Source organism: Eptesicus fuscus, chromosome 5 (genome assembly GCF_027574615.1).
Source record: "Eptesicus fuscus isolate TK198812 chromosome 5, DD_ASM_mEF_20220401, whole genome shotgun sequence".
NCBI lineage: Eukaryota > Metazoa > Chordata > Mammalia > Chiroptera > Vespertilionidae > Eptesicus > Eptesicus fuscus.
Window position 1 is genome coordinate 89,929,661 of NC_072477.1, and position 20,150 is coordinate 89,949,810.

The following is a 20,150-nucleotide window of genomic DNA, read 5'->3' on the forward strand; positions in this document are numbered from 1 at the left end:
GGGCGCGTCCCGCGGCCCGCAGCAGGATCTCTGCGCTCTGCAGAGGCTCGGGGGGCTGCTGCCTGCTGGGAAAGGCTCTTTTATCGTGAGCGTCGTCGGCTGGAAGGCGGAGAGGACCGGGGAGGTCCTAGCGACCCTGGGAGAATCTCCCGGGCTCCTCTTGGGGGACCCCTGCGGCCTTTACTTGGGCTGCCGTGTCCTGCCGCGTCCGCAACCCGGCGAAACCCAGGCCCGCAGGTCAGTGTGCCGCCACCCCTCCCCCGCCCCCCGCCTCCGGCCTGGCTGGGCTGAGGGCCCCAGAGGGCTGTCTCTCCCTCCCCCTTGGCCCTTCCCTCCAGCCGCCGCCCCGGCCCCTGCCCCGGCCCCTGCCCCTGCCCCTGCCCGCGGTTCCAAGTGCAGATCCGCCGGCTTCAGGCTTCAGCTCAGGGTGGACCCTCGCTCGCCTTGGGGACCGGGTGCGCTGCCGGAGGTCACTGGCGGCAGCAGTAGCTAGAAGGTCAAGATGGGGGAGGAGCGGCCGCTGACCCTGCGAGGCCCGGACCTAGCCGTAGGCGGATCGGGATTGAAACCCACGGCCCAGGCGTTGGCAACACAGTTTGGAGAGGAATGGAGAAATTCTCTCTCTCTCTCTCTCTCTCTCTCTCTCTCTCTCTCTCTCTCTCTCTCACTCTCTCTGCCACAATCCTTGACCTACCCTAGAAGACGGGGCTCCCTTGGGGGAACCGGACGCGAGATCTTGCCTCCACCGCCCCCCCCCCCCCCCCCCACACACACACCCAGACAGCTAAAAGCACTGTGCTTTTCACTGTGCTTCGCAAACCCATCCTGGAGCTCAGATTCCGGCTGCTCCAGATCCCCGCAACTCCCGTCGCCCGGGCCTCACCCCAGGGTCCGGTTTATTCCTGGCAGGGGGGCAGTTGGAGGAATCTGTTCCTTCGTAGTCTTCTCTGCCAACCCTGCTCTTCCTAAGTGCAACTGGGAACAGCAGGACCCCTCTCCAGCGCAAACACACGCCCCCTCTAGCTATACCCACTCCCCCCTCCCAGTCCTCGCTGACTCGAAGACCCGGGGTGCAGGCGCCCGGCGGAGCAGCCCAGGGCGTCCGTCACTCAGGATTGGAGGGCTGGAGGGCTCCCGGGTCTCTGCACAGCCTCTAGCGCCCGGGTCTGACCTCAGAAGGATCTAGATTCCAGTCCGTTTTCCGCATCTTTCCGCAGACACCTTTAGGCCTGAAGGTGGTGGGGGAGGAGGGGAGGGTGGGGGGGGGGGCGCAGGTGAAGGCCAGAGGCACTGGGACAGCTGGCAGATTTGTGAAGACTTTGCAGCGTCTGGCCTGGGCGCACAGGGGCAGGGTACGGGTCCGGCCAAAAAGGCGCGCTGCAGGCTGAAGTTCTCCCCGCCGGGTGCCCAGGCCGGAGTCCTGGAGTCCTGGGCCCTGGCTCCCCTCGGGCCGAGGTACAGCTTGGTCCGGGTCTGTGCTGAGCGCACGGATTCTCCACACCCCCTGTAGCCCCTGCTTCACACCCTCCCGCCGGGCCAGTTTCCAGTCTCCCACTAAGTAAATATTTACCCAGAGAGTGGGTCTCCCCTCGGAGGAGGCCTCCACAGCGCCCTGGAAAGGACTTTTGGCTTCTCCTCAGCCTGTGCCAGCTGCAGGCCGTACTGGTTGTGTTTTGGTTTGGGTCTTAAATTTCTTTTCATCGAAATGCTTCCGATCTCTGTGTGATCTCCCGGTTCCAGAGCGGGCAGTAAAGAGGGGGCACTGAGCCCAGCTGACCTTGCTCTTTTCCGCACCCCTGCACCCCTAGGCCCGCGGAGGAGGCTTCCTATCCCTTAGTCTCTCCCTCCCTCTCTCCCTCCTTCTACCCTCCCTCCCTCCCTCTCTGTCAGGTCACTGTCTGTCCACGGGATCGCCCGCTCCCTGGCTCAGTGTGCGTCCCCCGGAGGGGTCAGCGTCGGCCTCTTATCTAGGATCCCCCAAGCTTTGGCTCCTCTTGTCCCAGGAGCCCCAGCCTCGGCTTGGATACTTCGTATTAGCAAACACCAAAGCTGCTTCCGCTGCTCTAGGGACTGGGCACAGCGGAGAGCACCACTTAACCTCATTGTCCCCCCCCCCCCCCGCTCCCTCCACTCCAGGCGTAACGGGGTCCTGTCGGGCTGGGGGTCCACCACAGAGGAGTAGAGGGTCCACCGCAGCTAAGACCGCGCGCGCGGCCGACACCAGGTCCAGCAGGTGGAACTGGAGAGAGCGCGCGGGAAATGAGGCGGATGAAGGAGATGAGGGAATGCGAGGGGGTTGTGTTAGGGCCACCTAGCCAGAACCCTAACAATACGAGTCTCTGGCTCATTCTGGGCTAGTGCTGGGCGTCCCCGAAAGCCCTCGCAGAGCTCATAGACCCACACCAGGGCACTGGGTCTTGCCACTCCCAGGGCGGAACTTTAACCGACACCGCAGCCCGCAGAGTCAGAGGAGCGTCGCTGGGCGCAGGGAGCCCTTGAGTCCGCCACAGCAGGTGGCTGTGTTTGGGGGCGGCGGGGGGGCGTAGGGGGAAAGGGGTCAAGACGCCCAGCGTGTTGTGTTTATTCTTCCAAAGAAGCCTAAGGCAAACTCGTAAGCGCTCCTGAGGTGTCGCAGTGTTAACCGATCTGTACCCCAGCCCCAAGAAGCAGCGCCAGTGCTACCTGCTTGGATTCCCGAAGGACCGCCGCGTTGTAAAGCGCTTGTCGGTGCCACACAACAGGTACTGGGGCTCAGACCCAGTGAAAAGTCCCTAGTTGTTCGCAAGAGCCCGACTATAAAGAATTAAGTATGTTTGAAGTCATCTTTCCTTTACCGTTCAAATCTTTCGTATCTGTAAATTTGAACCTGGAGCGCGCACCATAGGAGAGAAAGGATCTGGAGATTACTCTTGGGTTTAAAAAGCACAACTGATGATTAGTTTTGTCACTTACTGCCCCGGGATCTGGGCCCAGGCAGCTTCCCCATGTGTAGACCAGAGTCACACACATCCCTGGGGACTGTGGGAGGATCAGCCCGAATCCTGGGGCTCCCGAAGGAGCGTCACCACAGTCAGAGAGCAAGCAGTGTGCGCACCACAGACCCGAGGCGGCACAGCTCCCAAGGTCACTAAAAATGTTCCCCATATTGTTTTAAAATTCTGTTTAGCGTTCTCCAAAACCCACACTCAAAATGCGAATAATTTTGGCCCCCCAAAAGAGTACTGTACACTTCAGATTAGATTTAGGGTGAACGAAAGTGGAAACTCAGAGGGATAGGCTGAATGAACCTCAAGGCCTCTGGTAGCTAAACCGAAGATGCGGGAATTACACACACACACACACACACACACACACACACACACACACACGCAGGCCGGGTGTTCACCTTGGGGCCAAGTCTCTTTCATAGTCAAACAAAACTCCTTTACTGGTGGGGGAAACCGGCAACTGTTCGTCCTGAGCACCCGCGGACAGCACCTCGGCTGAGCGCAGCGGCGCTCTTGCCTCCGCTGAGTGTGCCCCGCGCCAGGTAACCTGTCCGCGGGGGCTGTGGGCGCCGGTGGTTGCGGTTGCGTTCTCTGCACCCAGCGCGGCCCTGCCTGGAGCCCGCGTGGCTGACATTTGGCCCCGCGCTCCTGGATGAACCCTCCTGTAGAGACTGCTGCGTGGAGCCAGTCGCGGGGGCGGAGGAGGGGTTTGCACCTGGCGGTAAGTGTGGCCCCCACCTCTGCCTCGGCCTCCCCTCAACCTCCTGGTCTCTACGACGGGCCTATCTGCCCACACGCGCGCTTTCGCCACCTGGCTTGAGGTGGTGTGGACTGGTAACGATTCCAAGACGTTTGCCTGGCCCCTGAAGAAGTCTCCTTAGCTCCTTCCCTTTTTGAGTCTCTCCTATTGGGACCCAACGCTTTAATTTGCTTATTCAGCATTTTTATCAGCATAATTTTGCTGTCTCTTTGCGCTGCTCCTCGGAAGGTGTCAAACACCAAATTTCATTGTATTTAGTCACCAGGTGCCGAGCAAGCTGGAGGAGACAGCGGAAGGACTTTCCGGACGGCGCTGTCGCTCACCGCCCCGCACCAATCAGCACGCAGCTCGCCCTCGGGCCCACCTCCTTGGGGGGCGTGTCCTGGGTGAGTGATAGACAGAGCCGCCCGGCCCGCTCAGCCCAGCCCACGTTGCTGCTTAGATTGAAATGCAGAACTCAAGCCTCTTTCAGCGGGGCACAGACTTCCTTTTACTCCTTCCTTTTGCACTCTCGCCGCCTCCTCCCGGAGAGAAGCGGAGGCACCCACGGCCCGGGGCAGCGACAGGCTGGGACACTGAGGCCGTGCGAAAAGTTCCTTTCTGGAAGCTCGGAACTGGGGCCCGGCTGGTGTGCGGCTCGGAGCAATGGGTGAGTGGCGGCGGGGGACGCTGTCAGAGTCGGGGAGGGAGGGAGGGAGCAAGAGAGAGAGAGAGAGAGAGGGAGGGAAAGAGAGCGCGAGGGCGCGCACCCCTGAGCGTTCACACTTTCCGTATTGACTTTGCTCGTTTTCCTACAACTTGTAGGAACATGCTAAGGGTCAGAGGCGCACAGCAGTTCAGTCTAAACGCAGGCTACTGGGTTGCTGTTGATGCTCGTTTCTGATTTTAAGAGAAGGGAGCGGTGGCAAGCCCCGCAGCCCCAGTGGCAGACCTAGTTTTGTCTCACACACAGGCACACACACACACACACACACAGAAAAGCGAAAAACCCTGCACTTTCCCCAAGACCTTGTCTAATTGCGCAGGTCCCCAAGGCGGGGCGCGCTGGGGATCAAGGGGAGCGGCCCAGGAACTTTAGCGCCGAGCAGCCGAGAAGGAGCGGGTTGCAGGCGTCAAGATCGATTTCCTCGCCCGCTTCCGAGGCTTTGGAACGCTCGAAGCGGCCCTGCGTTTCACCGCTTGATTTGTTTCTAGCGGCTGCAAGCGCCGCCGGAATGAGGGAGGGGGGTCTGACTTGACCGCGGCGGTTTGGGGCCGTTCTGCAAAGCTCGGGGGCCGTAGGGTTTGAGGAAAGCCCCGGGGTCCCTGGTCCGTGGCCTCCGCCCTGCCCCGTGACGCGCGCGGAGGCCGGGTGGCAGGCGGCCGTCCCCAACTGCGGGTGCGCGTCCCCGCGCGCCGTGTGTTTGCTTTGCAGAGCCAGCCTTTGGGGAGGTGAACCAGCTGGGAGGAGTGTTCGTGAACGGGAGGCCGCTGCCCAACGCCATCCGGCTTCGCATCGTGGAACTGGCCCAACTGGGCATCAGACCGTGTGACATCAGCCGCCAGCTACGGGTCTCTCACGGCTGCGTCAGCAAGATCCTGGCGCGCTACAACGAGACAGGCTCGATCTTGCCCGGAGCCATCGGGGGCAGCAAGCCTCGGGTCACCACCCCTACGGTGGTGAAGCACATCCGGACCTACAAGCAGAGGGACCCCGGCATCTTCGCCTGGGAGATCCGGGACCGCCTCCTGGCCGACGGCGTGTGTGACAAGTACAACGTGCCCTCCGTGAGCTCCATCAGCCGCATCCTGCGCAACAAGATCGGCAACTTGGCCCAACAGGGCCATTACGACTCGTACAAGCAGCACCAGCCCGCTCCGCAGCCGGCGCTGCCCTATAACCACATCTACTCCTACCCCAGCCCCATCACGGCGGCCGCCGCTAAGGTGCCCACGCCGCCCGGGGTCCCCGCCATCCCCGGCTCGGTGGCCATGCCGCGCACCTGGCCCTCCTCCCACTCCGTTACCGACATCCTGGGAATTCGCTCCATCACCGACCAAGGTAAGGCTCCAGGGCCGCCGCGAGGACGCGCAGACTCTCCCTCCGCACCCTCGACGGGTCTCAGCATTGGCGGCTTCCGCCCAAGTCTATCCCACCACCTGGGGCTTTTTCCTTTGGAAACGTAAGGAGTCCTCCCAGGGGGTGTCCTGATCTCATTAAGTTGAAATTCATGCCCTGGGTTTCCTTACCACACACAGTCTCCTGCCTCATCTCAAACTACCAGACCCATAACATCCCCCCAGCCCCAACACATGGTTCGCATTTTCCACCCTCCCCCGCCTCTCGCGCCGTCGCCGCGGCAGCCTCAGACCTGCTTGCTCTCCTCGGGAAGGCGGCCGGGCCGGACTGGGGGCGCAGCCCGGGAGACCCGAGCAGGCGTAGGGCTGCAGGCTGCACACACCGCTGAGGGCAGCCTGTTTGGGGATCAGATGCGGCCGCGAGGAGTCGGGCACCCTGTGGAAATTGCAGTATTCTTCTTGAGGATTCTAGCAATCAGGCCAAATTTGCTCAGGCAGGAAGTTCAAATGTCACCTAATTGGTTTCATTCTTATGCTTCACTTCTTTTTCCTCGGAAACGGAGGTCCCGAAGTTACTACTAGTAACTTGCATGTTATTGCATTGCTCATTGTGGGACTGTGTTTTCTTTTCTTTTCTTTTCTTTTCTTTTCTTTTCTTTCTTTCTTTCTTTTCTTTTCTTTTTTCTTTCTTCTTTCTTCTTCTTCTTTCTTCTTTCTTCTTTCTTTCTTCCTTCTTCTTCCTTCTTCTCTCTCTCTCTCTTCTCTCTCTTCTCTCTCTCTCTCTCTCTCTCTCTCTCTCTCTCTCTCTCTCTCTCTCTCTCTCTCTCAATTTAACAGATATATATGATCTTAGGAAGTGGCACCAACCACCGCTGTAATGGAGACTAAGTGCATGGCAATTCCCTGCTGTCCTCTTTTCTGTCCTCTTCCGTTTTCCTCGCGCCTGCCGCTTCCCTGTAGGGTCCCTCTCTCCGCGGAGATGCGAGTGGACGTCCAGTCCTCACACGTTTTCAACAGCGCCACCCCACCGCTCCTTTCCTTCCTCACCCTTGACCTTGCGGTGCCCTCAGTGTCTTTTCTGCTCGGTAAGAACGATTTCCCCAGCCCTCCTGCTCCCTCGGGCTTCCTCAAGAGCTCCAAGTTTGTTTTCCTTTACGGCATTGTTAAAACAAAGCAAAACAAACAAACAAACAGCATACTTTTTTTTTTCCTAGGTAGGGAGAAAAGAAAGTCAAAATGCCCTAGATGCAGAATTAAATATTGCAGAGATAAAGAGCCTACCTTCTTACGTTCTCAGCCAAAAGTTTAAAATGTGCAGAAGAAAAATTAAATAGGAAGGGGGTTCGTTTCTTTAATCATTTCCCGCCTTTCTTGGTTACCACACATTGGCACCATCATCTTTTAAGTAATTAAAGCCGAGCCCCAATTTCTCATCTTCTTGTTCTCTGCGCATTTATACCGTCCTTCTAGGAGTTCAGTTTTGTCTTATTCGGAGCTGGTTGGGGCTTTAGTTGGAGAGAGTTTGCCCTTGATTTATAGGATAAACTGACCTCACTGACATTTAAAGGAAGCCCCTGTTCATGGGAAAGTGTGAGATCAGCAGAAATGGGGGCTCGCAGGGGGATCTCAATTTCTTAAGATAACTTCAGGCTTGTGCCTACCGATTGCCTTTTGTCCGGGAAGGCAAAGAGAGACTGGCAGTTCTGGGCCAAAGCACAGTGGTCCTGGTGCAAATTGGAACACAATCTAATTCTTCGGAGAGGGGGAGGCACCGTGAAAGAAGACTGACAGAGCTGAAAGAAAACTTTTTTTTTCCCCCCTAGGGATCCTACAGTCAGATCAAATGTCAGTTGTAAATGTATTGGATTGTTGAGACCAGTAACTCTTCATTCTAGGTGTTGTTGATTCTGGATGCCAGCTTTAAACAACCTGTTTTCTGACAAGTCTGTGGATATATAAAGATTGTTTCTATAAATGGTCATTTCTACAAAAATGATCACTGCTTCCAGGCACTGTGTCAGACAGAAGGGTTTGAAATCAGGTTGTAGGGGCTCTGTCAAACTTGGGTCCTCCCCCCATAGGTCCCAAAGACGAGGCCATGCTGCTCATAGTTTCCAAACATCTTCTCTCTAAAATTGGACTTGGTCACTTAAAGATGCCAGTGATTCGATATGCACACCCCCTGGGTATAGTGGTCATCAGTTTACACCCTGTGATTTTCTTTGCATCTCAATTAAGAACACAAAGGATACAACAAACAAGCAAACATATAAGATAATTGATGATTTTACTTTTTTTTTTTAAAGAAAGCACTTAGTTCTACTTTCATTTTCTTAACCTTTCATATCATTAAAAAAAAACACGCAAGACAACCCTCTCTACATAACTTATCACTGACACATGTGGCATTTAGAGTGGTAATTACAGCATTTATTTTTGAGTCATTTTCCCATACCCTCACATATTTAATGTATAGAGATGGGGAATCAAGGCAAAAACCTGTGCACACATATTTTGCATATGGATTGTAGGCAGCATTTTGTCGTGTTTGCAAAGAACTTTGCAGGTCTTTTGTTCCTTCTATTGACCGAGCTACCGGGTCCCTACCGCCTAGGGGCCCCTGCCCGAGGCCTGCGCACCGGCACAGGCGAGGTAGGCCCGCGCGCTCCTCTGCGCTTCTCCGTCCCGCCGTTCCCGCGTTTTCCTCCGTCGGGGCTGCGTTAGGATCGGGGAGAGCGTTCATCCAGCTTCGCCGCTGCTTTCTCCGATTTGGGAAAACGCGGGTTCAGCTCTCAGGTCCCTCCCGCTGGGTTCTCTGGGAGGGCCAGGAGGAAATCAGAGGCCGTTCGCAGAAAAGGAAATCTTCCCGCCGGCGCGGGTGAGGCGAGGCCTGTTCGCGGGCGGTGAACTCGGTGAACTTCGAGGCCCGGGGTCGCGTCGCGCCTGGGGATGGGGAGGTCGGCGCGGTTGGGGCCCCGGCCTGACGCCCCTCTTCTCCCCAGGAGTGAGCGACAGCTCGCCGTACCACAGCCCCAAGGTGGAGGAGTGGAGCAGCCTGGGCCGAGGCACCTTCCCCGCCGCCGCCCCGCACGCGGTCAACGGGCTGGAGAAGGGAGCGCTGGAGCAGGACGCCAAGTACGGCCAGGTGAGGAGCGGGCGGCCGGAGGGACGCGCGGAGGGCCGGCCGGGCTGCGGGGCAGCGGGAGCCCGGCCCCGGGGTCACTGGGCAGGAAAGAGGCCCGACCCTCGAGGGCGCAGTTCGGTCTTGACCCCCTCGGGGCCCGGGACCTGGAAGCGCCCCCGGGCTGTGTGTGTGTGTGTGTGGGGGGGGCCCTGCTGCCCGGCGCCCCGGGGCCGGGGCTCCCCGTGGAGGGCGCTCCCAGGGGCGGGCGAGCAGCCCCGCGGCTGCGGGAAGTCGGGGCGCCCGCGGGGCCTCCTGCTCCCACCCGGGCGTGGCTGGTCCTGCGGGAGCGAGAAGAGGGCGACCTGATACACCTGACAAAGTGGCCATCCCCCTCTTCACAGCCACGTCGGGATCCCCCCAGGGAGCCTAGTGAGAAAACCTCAAATTATACGGACTGCTGTGGACCGTTTAATTTTCCCCTCTCTGTCCCTCCCCGGCCTCCTAAAGAAAAGTTAAGACACCGCGTTCCTTCCTTCCTTCCTTCCTTCCTTCCTTCCTTCCTTCCTTCCTTCCTTCCTTCCTTCCTTCCTTCCTTCCTTCCTTTTTTCTGAGAAAGACGAAGCAACCACAATAATAAAAGCCGAAGAGTTTTGAGTCTAAAGTTGTCACCAGGCTAGAATCAGGAGTTCAAGGCCAAAGCTCTCAAAAACAAACAAACAAACAAACAAACAAACAACCTTAAAGCAAAGTAAGGTTTTATGAGAGATGAGCAGAGCTGCGCAGGTTTGAACATTTCTTAACATCAAACTCCAGGCCCAAAGCCTCCGATACTTAGCTTTCATTTCATTATTTTGAAGACATAAACCTTGCAATGTTTTCTTATATGTAAAAAACCAGCTTTCTAGGGAACTGGGACTTGGTACTTTATTCACTTGGGAGGAAAAATCCTAGATGTTATTTTCTCTAACAAACCCATTCCACTTCCTCATTCCTCTCGTATTTTGTTAAAAAAGAGCCAGATACATATTAATAGTTCTCCCATGATATATACCAGAGAAAATGGCAGCAAAGAGAGTCCCTCTCCTGAATCTATTCCTACTGTGAGAATGCCAATGAGAAATTACAAGAAAGTTTGTCATTTTCTTGTACTAAAGGGCCTTTAATTTCTAAAGAAGAGGCAATATGTACAATGGTGAGGAACTCTGATCTTCTAGTACCATCACCACTTAAGTGAGTTATTTAAACATTTAGAGCCTTAATTTCTTCATCTGTAAAATGGAGAATTAATAGTTTCAACCTCAAGAAATGTGCGAAGATTCAGTGGGATAATGCAAACATGTGGCAGGTAGAAAGCATTCATTAAATATTACCTGTGGTTGTAAGCGGTGGTTAGAGATTAACTTTTAAAAACAAGCAATTTTCAGATTCAGAATATACTTTGTTCAGAGACCTCATAGTCAAAAAGTGTCAAGGTATTTTGTTACAAACAATAGGGAAGCACATAAAGCAGCTAGCACAGTAGAAAGCATTTAACAGGTGCTCAGTGATTTTTATTAGGTCATCATTTCTTAGAATAACATCGTGAAGAATAGAGTTAAACAATAATTTCCACACATATTTGATGAACCAGGATATATATATATATATATATATATATATATATATAGCAGTGCCATAATCCAAAAACTTTTATGACTATTTTTACTTTTTTGAATTATAGATCTAGTATTTAAACTTGTTTAGAAATGGTCATCTATACAGACACTTCAAAACTAGATGTACCCATTTAAAATGAAAATAGAACACTGTTTTGAATGATCTACTCTGTATATTCTGAATGTTGAAAATCGTTGACATTTAATTCACTGAATATTAAATCACTAAATTATCAGATTTATAAAAACAAGTAGTTTAAAGAAGCAAGTGGTCAAAAGTATTGTTCTAAATACTTAAGAGAACAAGTTATTTTTTTTTCCAGGAGGAAACCATATTTATTATATCAAATTTACATTTGGAAAGTTCTTAATTGCAATATGCTAATCTTCTGCATTGCCATACAGTAAGATAATTCAAATGATGTAAAATTTCAAAACTTGAAAAGTTTCTAGAGACAATTAAACCAGCGATTACTCTATTACAATTATCAAAATAGTGCTTAATGCTGCAGGTGTACTAAGTAGACACAAATTTAGGCTGTCATTTGTGAGCAATTTTGGAATTTATTTTTTATTTGAAAAATAACACAGTTTAAAGTAAAAGTTAACTGTACACCTAGCTACAATTAAGTAATTCAATGGAATTAAAATATCCTCAATACAGGCATAACCAGCATTTTTGGGATTTAGATACTTATTTCATTGAGGGTAAAATTATACATTTATATTTGCTCTTAAACATGCAAAGGTAAGGGATGTTATGTATATATATATATATATATATATATATATATATATGTCTTTATATTTGAACAAAATTTGGAAGTCTTTGGTAAAAACATATTCTCAAAATTTTTACAATAATACTTTCAGAGAATTTTCAGTTGTCATTAAATAGTACAATATTATATGATCCCAGTTTTATTTTAGTATATAAAGGAGGAAATTGAGAATTCAGAATTATAAGATTTAGATCATAATCTATTCCCAGAAGACACCTGTGAAATTACCCAAGAGGCTGAATTGACAACTGATTGTAGGTAGGATTGATTACTGTAATCTAGTTTCCATTTTCATTTTAAATGCAAAGATGCCTGATTGCTAGTAATTAGAATCTTATACACATTGGTACACTCATCTATCTTTTGTTTTTAAAACATTAGTTTAGAATATTAAAATTTGTCTGACACATTAATATTACACTGTAAATGATAATTTATAGTGCCATTGATAAATCCTTATTGCATACCACTGAGGACATGAGAAAAATAATATTTATCAATTTTGTCTTTTTTTCACCCACATTATATATTGGGCTAGAATCCTTTAATCTCATCTAATTCTGAATGGCAACAATGTTCTCTGGTTCTTAATGGCTGGTTCTTTTCTGTTGAAATCATAAAACCTGTATTGAATGCAATTGAATGGCAAAATAAATATATATAGAGAATAATGGGTTAGACTATAGCTATCCTTTTACAAGGGACTTAGTGAATCAACATCTCATTTTATTTAAACAGTTTATAAATAGTTGTATAGCTTTTGAAAAATGTTCTACAGTTGGGCAAACATTCTCAGAAAAAAAATTTGCAGATATGGTACTCTAATTAAAGTATCTGAATGGTAGATTTATAAGTTTTGATTATTTTCATTTTTGGGTAGTATATATTTAACTCAGATAGCAAGTTTAATAAAATATTAGCTACAAATAGAGATGTCAGAATGAAGAAAGGTCTATAAATACTTGAAATTAAGAATAAGTTCAGAGGTGTGAAAATAGTTGAATTTAGAGGCATAAATTAATCTGAACATCTTATGAAGCATTTATTTACACATTGTACTTGAAATAATGGTAGTATTTCAGAATATTGAATACAATTTTCTAGTGCATTATTTTAAAAATGGGCAGTCCTTGCAGACATATTGTTCCTGTAGACATACTGTTTTTGTGAAAATATAAGTTATTTTGCATTGGATTCGTCATAATTTCAAATAAAGTTAGTTTTGTGTTAAAAATTTATCATTTTGTAGAAAGAATGCAACCCTAGGCAAATGCTAATAGTCTTTGAAATTCATAATGTTATCTATTATATAAAACATTCTTTGACCCAGTTAGCTTTTAACTATTAGTGCTTTAAAACAAAATTAATTACTATGTATCAGTTAAATGTGTCATATAAAATATAAAAGAGCTGACTACACTTTTTAAAGGATACATCAATTTAATAACATTTGGAAACATAACATTTAGAAAAAAACTTAAATGATCAGTTTTCCATTACCTAGAAACATGTAGATCTGCAGTGGGATAACTAAGCATAATTAAAATCCTTTGGATGAAAGTTGAAACCGTATTTACAACTGTCATTTGATTTTATCAGGTTTGTTTTGCTAAGTTATTGCATATTGAACTAGGAAGTTTATAATGACAGTCAGAAAAATGGTTTCACCAAAAAAGAAAGTCTTGTTTATGTTAAAATCTGAACCATTTTCTTGCTTATGATATATATTGAGGTTGAAATTCTAGGTGAAGCACATCTCTATTTGTGGCTAAATCTACTTCATTATAAAACCAAGGTAGACTCATTTTATCATAAGGGGAGGACTAGGTAGAACTGATGAGTGGATAAAAGATCTTCAGTAGAGGATTTGGCACTGCTATTTGTATTTTCTTCAAGGGAGAAAATGTTGAGTAGACAATTTCCAGAATTTGAAGAATAATCTATAACCTGTAGTTGCCAGACAGTTGTTACATCAGTTTTTATTTTTCGTGGCCATTAGTGTTTGAATACTAATGCATTTCCATTTTTTCGGGGGTGGTAATAAATGGAACGCCCATCAACCAAATAATGAAATGGCTAGGTTAGAACTTTTATTTACTTTTTTCAACAGCTTTATTCATTTTGCTTACTTAAAGTATAATACTTGTTCTGTGATAAAGGGTGCCTACATTTCTTAAAAGCAAGAGTATGACATGTTTTGCTTTCAAAAGGTTGCACTAACTTAAGTATACAAATGATTATGAAACACCTATATTGTGTCCTGTTTTGTGGGGGCTATGAGATGATTAAGGCAAGTCCCTGTCCTCAAACTGTTTATAATCTAGCTCTTAGCCAATACAAATTATCAACATATTCACTTAAAAATGATATTATTAAGAATTGGCAAATCTGTATTTCTAATATTTTAGAACCAGTGAAACAAACACATACTTTTCATTCGTTCTTGTAATAACTTTAACCAAATTCCATTGCATTTTATGTAGTTTTTTTCTAGGTAATTTTTGTTAATGCTGGTGGGATAAAATCTGTCTTTTTCTAAAAAATATTCAACAAAACAAGTGACTTGCTTTTTTCAGGCCATACAATTTGATTTGTGTTAGTAAATCCCATTCTCAAAATTAAATAGTTAATAGTTTGCTCCAGGGAGGACCCTTGTACAGTTCTTTGGAGGAAAGGATTATCTCATTGCTTTCAAGGAAGATGTGCATTAAAAAAAGGGGTTGATGGATTGAGGTCCTATTTATGAAATCTTTAGGTAAAGTCATTTTCATAAATGAGATTTCCATTACATACCCAATGCTGGAGTTTTATTTGGAAAATTTGTTTACTCTTCCCTGGGGATTCCATATGTTGGTTGATTTATAAATCATATTTACAATCCAATTAAATAGAGTAATTTAGCATGTTTGCTCCCACTATATTTATGGCGTACATTTGGTAGTCTCTACTCAGCCTAACTAGCCTTTCAGATTAATTACATGCCCTTCACTGAAAACATTAAGCGAATTTGGGGTGTTGAAGAAGTACACTCTTTCACTGGAAAGAATAAACAAACATCAATGCTACCTGTAGTTGTTTTCCTTTGTGGTGGAATATTTTACTTTTTCAGTGATTGCTTCATAAATAACAATTACCTTACCCAGTAGAGATTTATGTCTTTTACTAATGTCATGTTTTAAAATTAATAGTGAGAAAACTGATGTATTTAATGAGTCACTAGTATGAATGGTGAAGGTGGCAGTTACATTTTAAAGCATGTTTATTCTCTCATCTAGCTTATGCCATTTCCCCCCTAAATTTCTAAATCTGAACTTTAAAAGTAAAAAAAAAAAAAATTAAGACAAAACTTTTCACTCCAAATCTAGGCTGTAATTTAACCTGAGGGAAAGTCCAGAGCTATTTTTACACTGTTTAAATTTAAAAAAAAAATTAAGCAAACATTTTAGCCTCCTTTTGCCTTTTTGTGGATGTCAGACCTCTCCCAGCTTTCCTTCTCTTCTGCAATACAGAGGAGACTAAAATGACTCTAACTGTATTGCAGATTTTAGAGAACTTTGAAATGTTTATACTAATAGGAATAATAGCATAAAAGCAGGTTTGGTTCTTGACAAAGAAATGTAGTCATAGAATAAGTAAGGTGCCTGAAGGTAACATGGGCCTACATCCAATGTTCTGCCTCCCCCTAATTCCCAGGAACTCTAAAGTGAGACTGTATTCTAGCCTGGTTTCTCAGGGGGAACAGTCCTGGACAAAAAAGAAGTGGGTGCATGTAAGGATATTGTAGACATTGCAACAAAACACTCGAGGAGCCCCTAATCAAGGGGGTGTAAGGGGAGGAAAGGGAAGATGACAAAGCAAGAATTTCAGAGAGAACTGTCATTTTAAATGATAGAAAAATACAAAGATCAAAAGAATGGGAAGAATAAATTTAGTTACGATGACAAAGAAAACTCACAAACAGGTTTTTTTTCTACTAATGCGAGTGTTGTTTCTGTCATGTATAATATTAGTAGTCTAACCTTATGTATTTGTAAAATGTTGAGCAAAGATTTTCGTTATTTTAAAAGTAATTTGAACCTCAGCATTTTAATCTTCAGATTCTTATTTTATGATTCTTGGTGCACATTGGCATCAATAATATTATATATTAATTAATGCTAGAATGGAAGAGCCAAATGCAGATGCAGACATCTTTCTATAACTGACCTTGAATAATTCCTTTCCAAACTAATTTCTCATAGGTTATTAGGAAAATCCTAAATAAACATCATCAGAACTGTAATCTTGATGCAATGCTAGATTTCTCCTGCAATTTGACAGCTTACTATATTCATGCTCATCTGCCGAAAGCCTTAAAGTGCCTCCTGTGAGCCGTTTTCTAATGAGCCATTCTCAGAAAGAAGGAAAGGAATATATATATATATATATTTTTAGAAGTTAAGAAACAGAATGAGGATCCAGCAATGAGAATCTAGAATAAGAAAGAATATTTTACCCGATGTTATCTCAAAATATGCCTTAGTTTGAGATTAAATCGTGTCTGTCTTTTAATTGTCCAGTAAAAGCAGAAGAATATTTGCTTCAGAAGATCCTGCATCAGACAGGGGTGTTAACATCTTTTAAACAGGGCCACTGACTTGCCAATTGCTCTAGAGATAATGGCTAAATTCCTTAACCTGTATTATTGCGTATAAAAAGAGAATAAAATTTATTTATGTTTAATAGTGATGTGCAATGGTTTCTTTGTTTAAGAGTACATATCACCCTTTGGGACCCGTGTAATGCATTTTAATTTTAACTCAACATTGTGTTGTACTTCGCATATATTATCTTATAATTATTATAAACTCAACAGTACAACACAGTCCTCATTATTTGATAATTATTATAAACTGTTGAGCTTATAATAATTATAAGATAACATATGCGAAGTACAACACAATGTTGAGTTAAAATTAAAATATGTTGAATATTTCTTGGTGGCAGGACATACTCAAGAAATCTTAGCGTCCTTTCTCCGTCCCCATTTTTTAAAGAACAGGCACTTTGACAAACAGAACATGAGGTATATGCTCTTACTTTTATTCTTACTGCCAGAAATTCATAATTTAATTCAGTTAAATCACACCCATGTATGCAGTCTACTCCAAATATTACTCTAAATTGAGAAAATAATTTTTGAGATCCCACCATTGCGTTCTCAGAGATGTGGAAGTGAAATTAATATCAAAATGAATTAAATCAGAAAACAATTTCTATGTTGCCACTGAATTGGAAAAAGCATTTAATTAACATATGTCTGCTTTACTTACCTCTAAGGAATAAATCAGTTCTACTAATAATAAACTTATTATTTGTATTTTATTTTCACTAGAAAATATGTTGCTATGGAATTCATTCACATCACTACCAGGAAAAAGGATTTATTCTTTCTTTTTAAATCATGTAGAAACTAAGGGAAAATTAAGTTATTTGAAGAAGGATATTGAGTGTTCATGCCAGAATCAGATTGGAAATCGGGGTGTTTTTAGTGTTGTTAATAGTAACGATACCAACAATAATTGGATGCCAATAGAGTACTGGTTTCTAGGCAGATGTGCCTGCCAGAGCTGCTGCATTTTGTTTGCAAACAGATTTTACATGTAAATTCATTTCAAGAGATTTATCCATGTGGCTCTTAAAAATTCACATCACGGGGCCTCGAAACTTTGCAAGCAAATTTTCCAATTTCTAAACCACACATATGCAGTTATTTTATGGTTGGATAGCCAGTTTCCGTTTTGATAAAATAGCTCTGGAAAAAACACCCCCAATCTTCATTTAAAAACCCTTTAAAGACAAACTGTCTGATTTTGCATGTCCTTTGTCCAATAAGCATTTACAACGTGATGTTTTAAAATACTGTCCGTGTTATATTTAGCAAAAGTTGCACTCATTTTGCGTTTCTAAACGGACAGCCCACGTTCTGTGCACCCCCCTTTCTTTCTGGCAATGAAGGCTACACCAACCAGGCCCTTCACAAATGCCTCAACAAAAGAGCCAAACAAAACTGAAGTACGGGGAAGGTTGACAAAGGCATATGGATAGCAGAACAGAGTCTAAGAGTATTTAATCACCACTAATTCTTTCCTCACCCAGCATTGCCTTCCTATAATTCTGAATAGCAAAGCAAATACTGTGAATTTTCTGGTCATAGCCTCCTCATAACCTTTGTGGAAAGAATAATATCTTGTCTCTTGGCCTTGTGTTTGTTTAAATAGCAAGACTGTGAATGCCTTTAGAATATGCTTAAGGTCAAATCTAAAAAAAAAAAAAAATAAAAATCGGAAAGTAGAATCAGAATATTGTTAACCACTACCACTCAGAACGTACAGTCTGCTTCTAAGAACCTGTGAAATGTCAACTACTGTAATGCGATCATTTTCACCTCTTCTCTTTTCCTACTCTTCTTAGGCACCAAATGGTCTCCCAGCTGTGAGCAGTTTCGTGTCAGCATCCAGCATGGCTCCTTATCCCACCCCGGCCCAAGTGTCGCCTTACATGACCTACAGTGCTGCTCCTTCTGGTTATGTTGCTGGACATGGATGGCAGCATGCCAGTGGCACCCCACTTTCCCCCCACAACTGTGACATTCCCGCGTCGCTGGCATTCAAGGGAATGCAGGCAGCCAGAGAAGGTAGTCACTCCGTCACAGCTTCCGCACTCTGATGGGAAGCTCCGTCTGCAACAGCTTCGCCAGGGCCCCCCTCAGCACACCCGCCCCATCTCCCCCAGTCTCGGATCTCACCCTCCTCCCCTCCCTCCCTTCTGCCTGGAGAGCTGGTTTTACAGACTCACCTCCTTTGTGCTGATGACACTTAAATATTTCTTGCCATAACTTCTCTTTCACAGAAAACCTGACATGATGTTAGGATTCAAAAACAAAAGCAATATTAAGGACTGAATGAGACATTTGTGCTGCCCACACACTGTTTTAATGTAGTGAAGAAACCTGCACCCCTCAAAGGGCTTAAGGAACTTTTTAAATGATTCTTTGGTAAAACCACATGTGTGTATTTATTCTAAATCAACCTAAACTTTTGAAACGTGCAATTGTTGAGATTTCGCAAAATCAATAAAGAAAAATACATATAGAAAAAAGTTATGCTACACCCTCTAATCAAATAAGGTGACCAAATAAGCCTTAATTCATCATTAGGAAACCAATCAATAATTGATTTGAGTGATCCTTTGTTTATTTTTAAGAGATGACCTGTTTTGTTGGAGAATATATGTATAACACAAGCAATATCTGAATTTAGCCCCTCCCAGTATTTTGATTTGGTTCCAAATATGACAATGTTTATATTTCTGTTAGTTTGTAAATATGGACTTTGGATGGTGCATTTGTGTTTTCATTCCATGGGGGCACCCCCTCCCCCCACTCCTCTATTTTTTCTTTCTTTTTGCAAAGGTGACTTTTTGGCAATGTTTTTGTCTCTGTTTGGTGGTGGGCTGCTCAGGCTCCTGGATCTGGACTTGCCATAAATTCTGTGTGTGCAGGGAAGGCTTCAACATCTCATGAAGGACATTTTCTTTCTACAGCAGAGGAGTCGAACAACAGATAAAACAAGCCGGTTTCCCATTCTGTACCCTAATCAGACAACACACAGGCCAAACATACAAAGACGAGGTGGAAAAGGTTTGAGCAAGAAGGCTCTAAAGGAAGTCACTTAGAAACTTAACGTTTAATGTGAAAAGCTTTGCAAAGACACTTAAAATGAACTTTATGTTAAGAAAACCACTGTGAAACTAAATTGTACTGTTATTGTTGGCTAACCTGTGTGTTCAGCAATCTCAGCCCAAAATTATGTTGTAATTTAAAGAAAATGGGAAATTCTGCTCTAATGAATGTAAAAATGGCTTGCTGTGAAGTTTACATTGTTGTACAGGAGCATGTTTCACATGTAGGTAAACTGGTGGTGGTATTAGTAATACAAATGCTATTTAATTTTTAAAATTTCCCTTTATTCATTTCTGGAGTTACAGGATACCATTTAACTGATAAATCTTTCTAGATCAATTTTAATGTTAATAATAGAGCTGTGGGGTATATGTGTGTGTGAACGTGTGATTATGTGGTGCATTTTAAAACAATTGATTTTCTTGGGCAAAATTCTAGTTTTTAATCTCTTCTGTTTAGAACGTTCTTCCTGTTTGGCAATATAGGCTTAAAAATATGTTTGTAAAACATTGGTACAATTCACCTGTTGGAGAATTAATATATTGCAAGTTTTTTGGTATTAATTCTGTGCAATAACTAAAAGGGCACATCACTAGATAGGGTTTCGAGAGATGAGTTAGGCGATTTTGATTTCTTCCTATCTGTGCTGTTCACAGCCTATATGGCAATCAAGTTACCACGTTGGTTTCACGGCTTCATTGAAAACTCAGATGGCTAGATTAGCTAGGTTTTCAAATCACTAGGATATAAACAGTAAACAATTTCTGACATACAAGTTACGTCCAAGGAATTGTTTTCTCCAAGCAGCAGATATCTTATAGAGAACTGCATTTATTTTTAAAGCAACCAAAATTCAGTGCTACAAATAGAGGATTATAACTTCAGGAGAAGAATAAGCAGAAGGAGCAAATGAACTCTCAGGGCCATAGTCTTCCTTTGATCTTGTGAAACTCCTATTGACATCTGGAGTTCCCAGTCTGGTGAGAAAATAGACTATAAACCGAATGGAACAAGGATGCCAATCCAGTATCACGGTGGGGACTTTAAAACCACGCCATGCA

At 45.1% G+C, this 20,150-nt stretch overlaps 1 protein-coding gene across 1 annotated transcript; it reads left to right on the forward strand.

Annotated features, from left to right (window-relative positions):
• The first annotated feature begins 502 nt into the window (after nucleotides 1-502).
• On the forward strand, nucleotides 503-18,074 carry PAX9 (paired box 9). Its single transcript, XM_054715651.1, is given in 6 exon segments — nucleotides 503-594; nucleotides 2,658-2,741; nucleotides 5,015-5,143; nucleotides 5,145-5,788; nucleotides 8,808-8,950; nucleotides 17,820-18,074. Coding segments are annotated over 6 exon segments (1,347 nt in total).
• The last annotated feature ends 2,076 nt before the right edge of the window (nucleotides 18,075-20,150 follow it).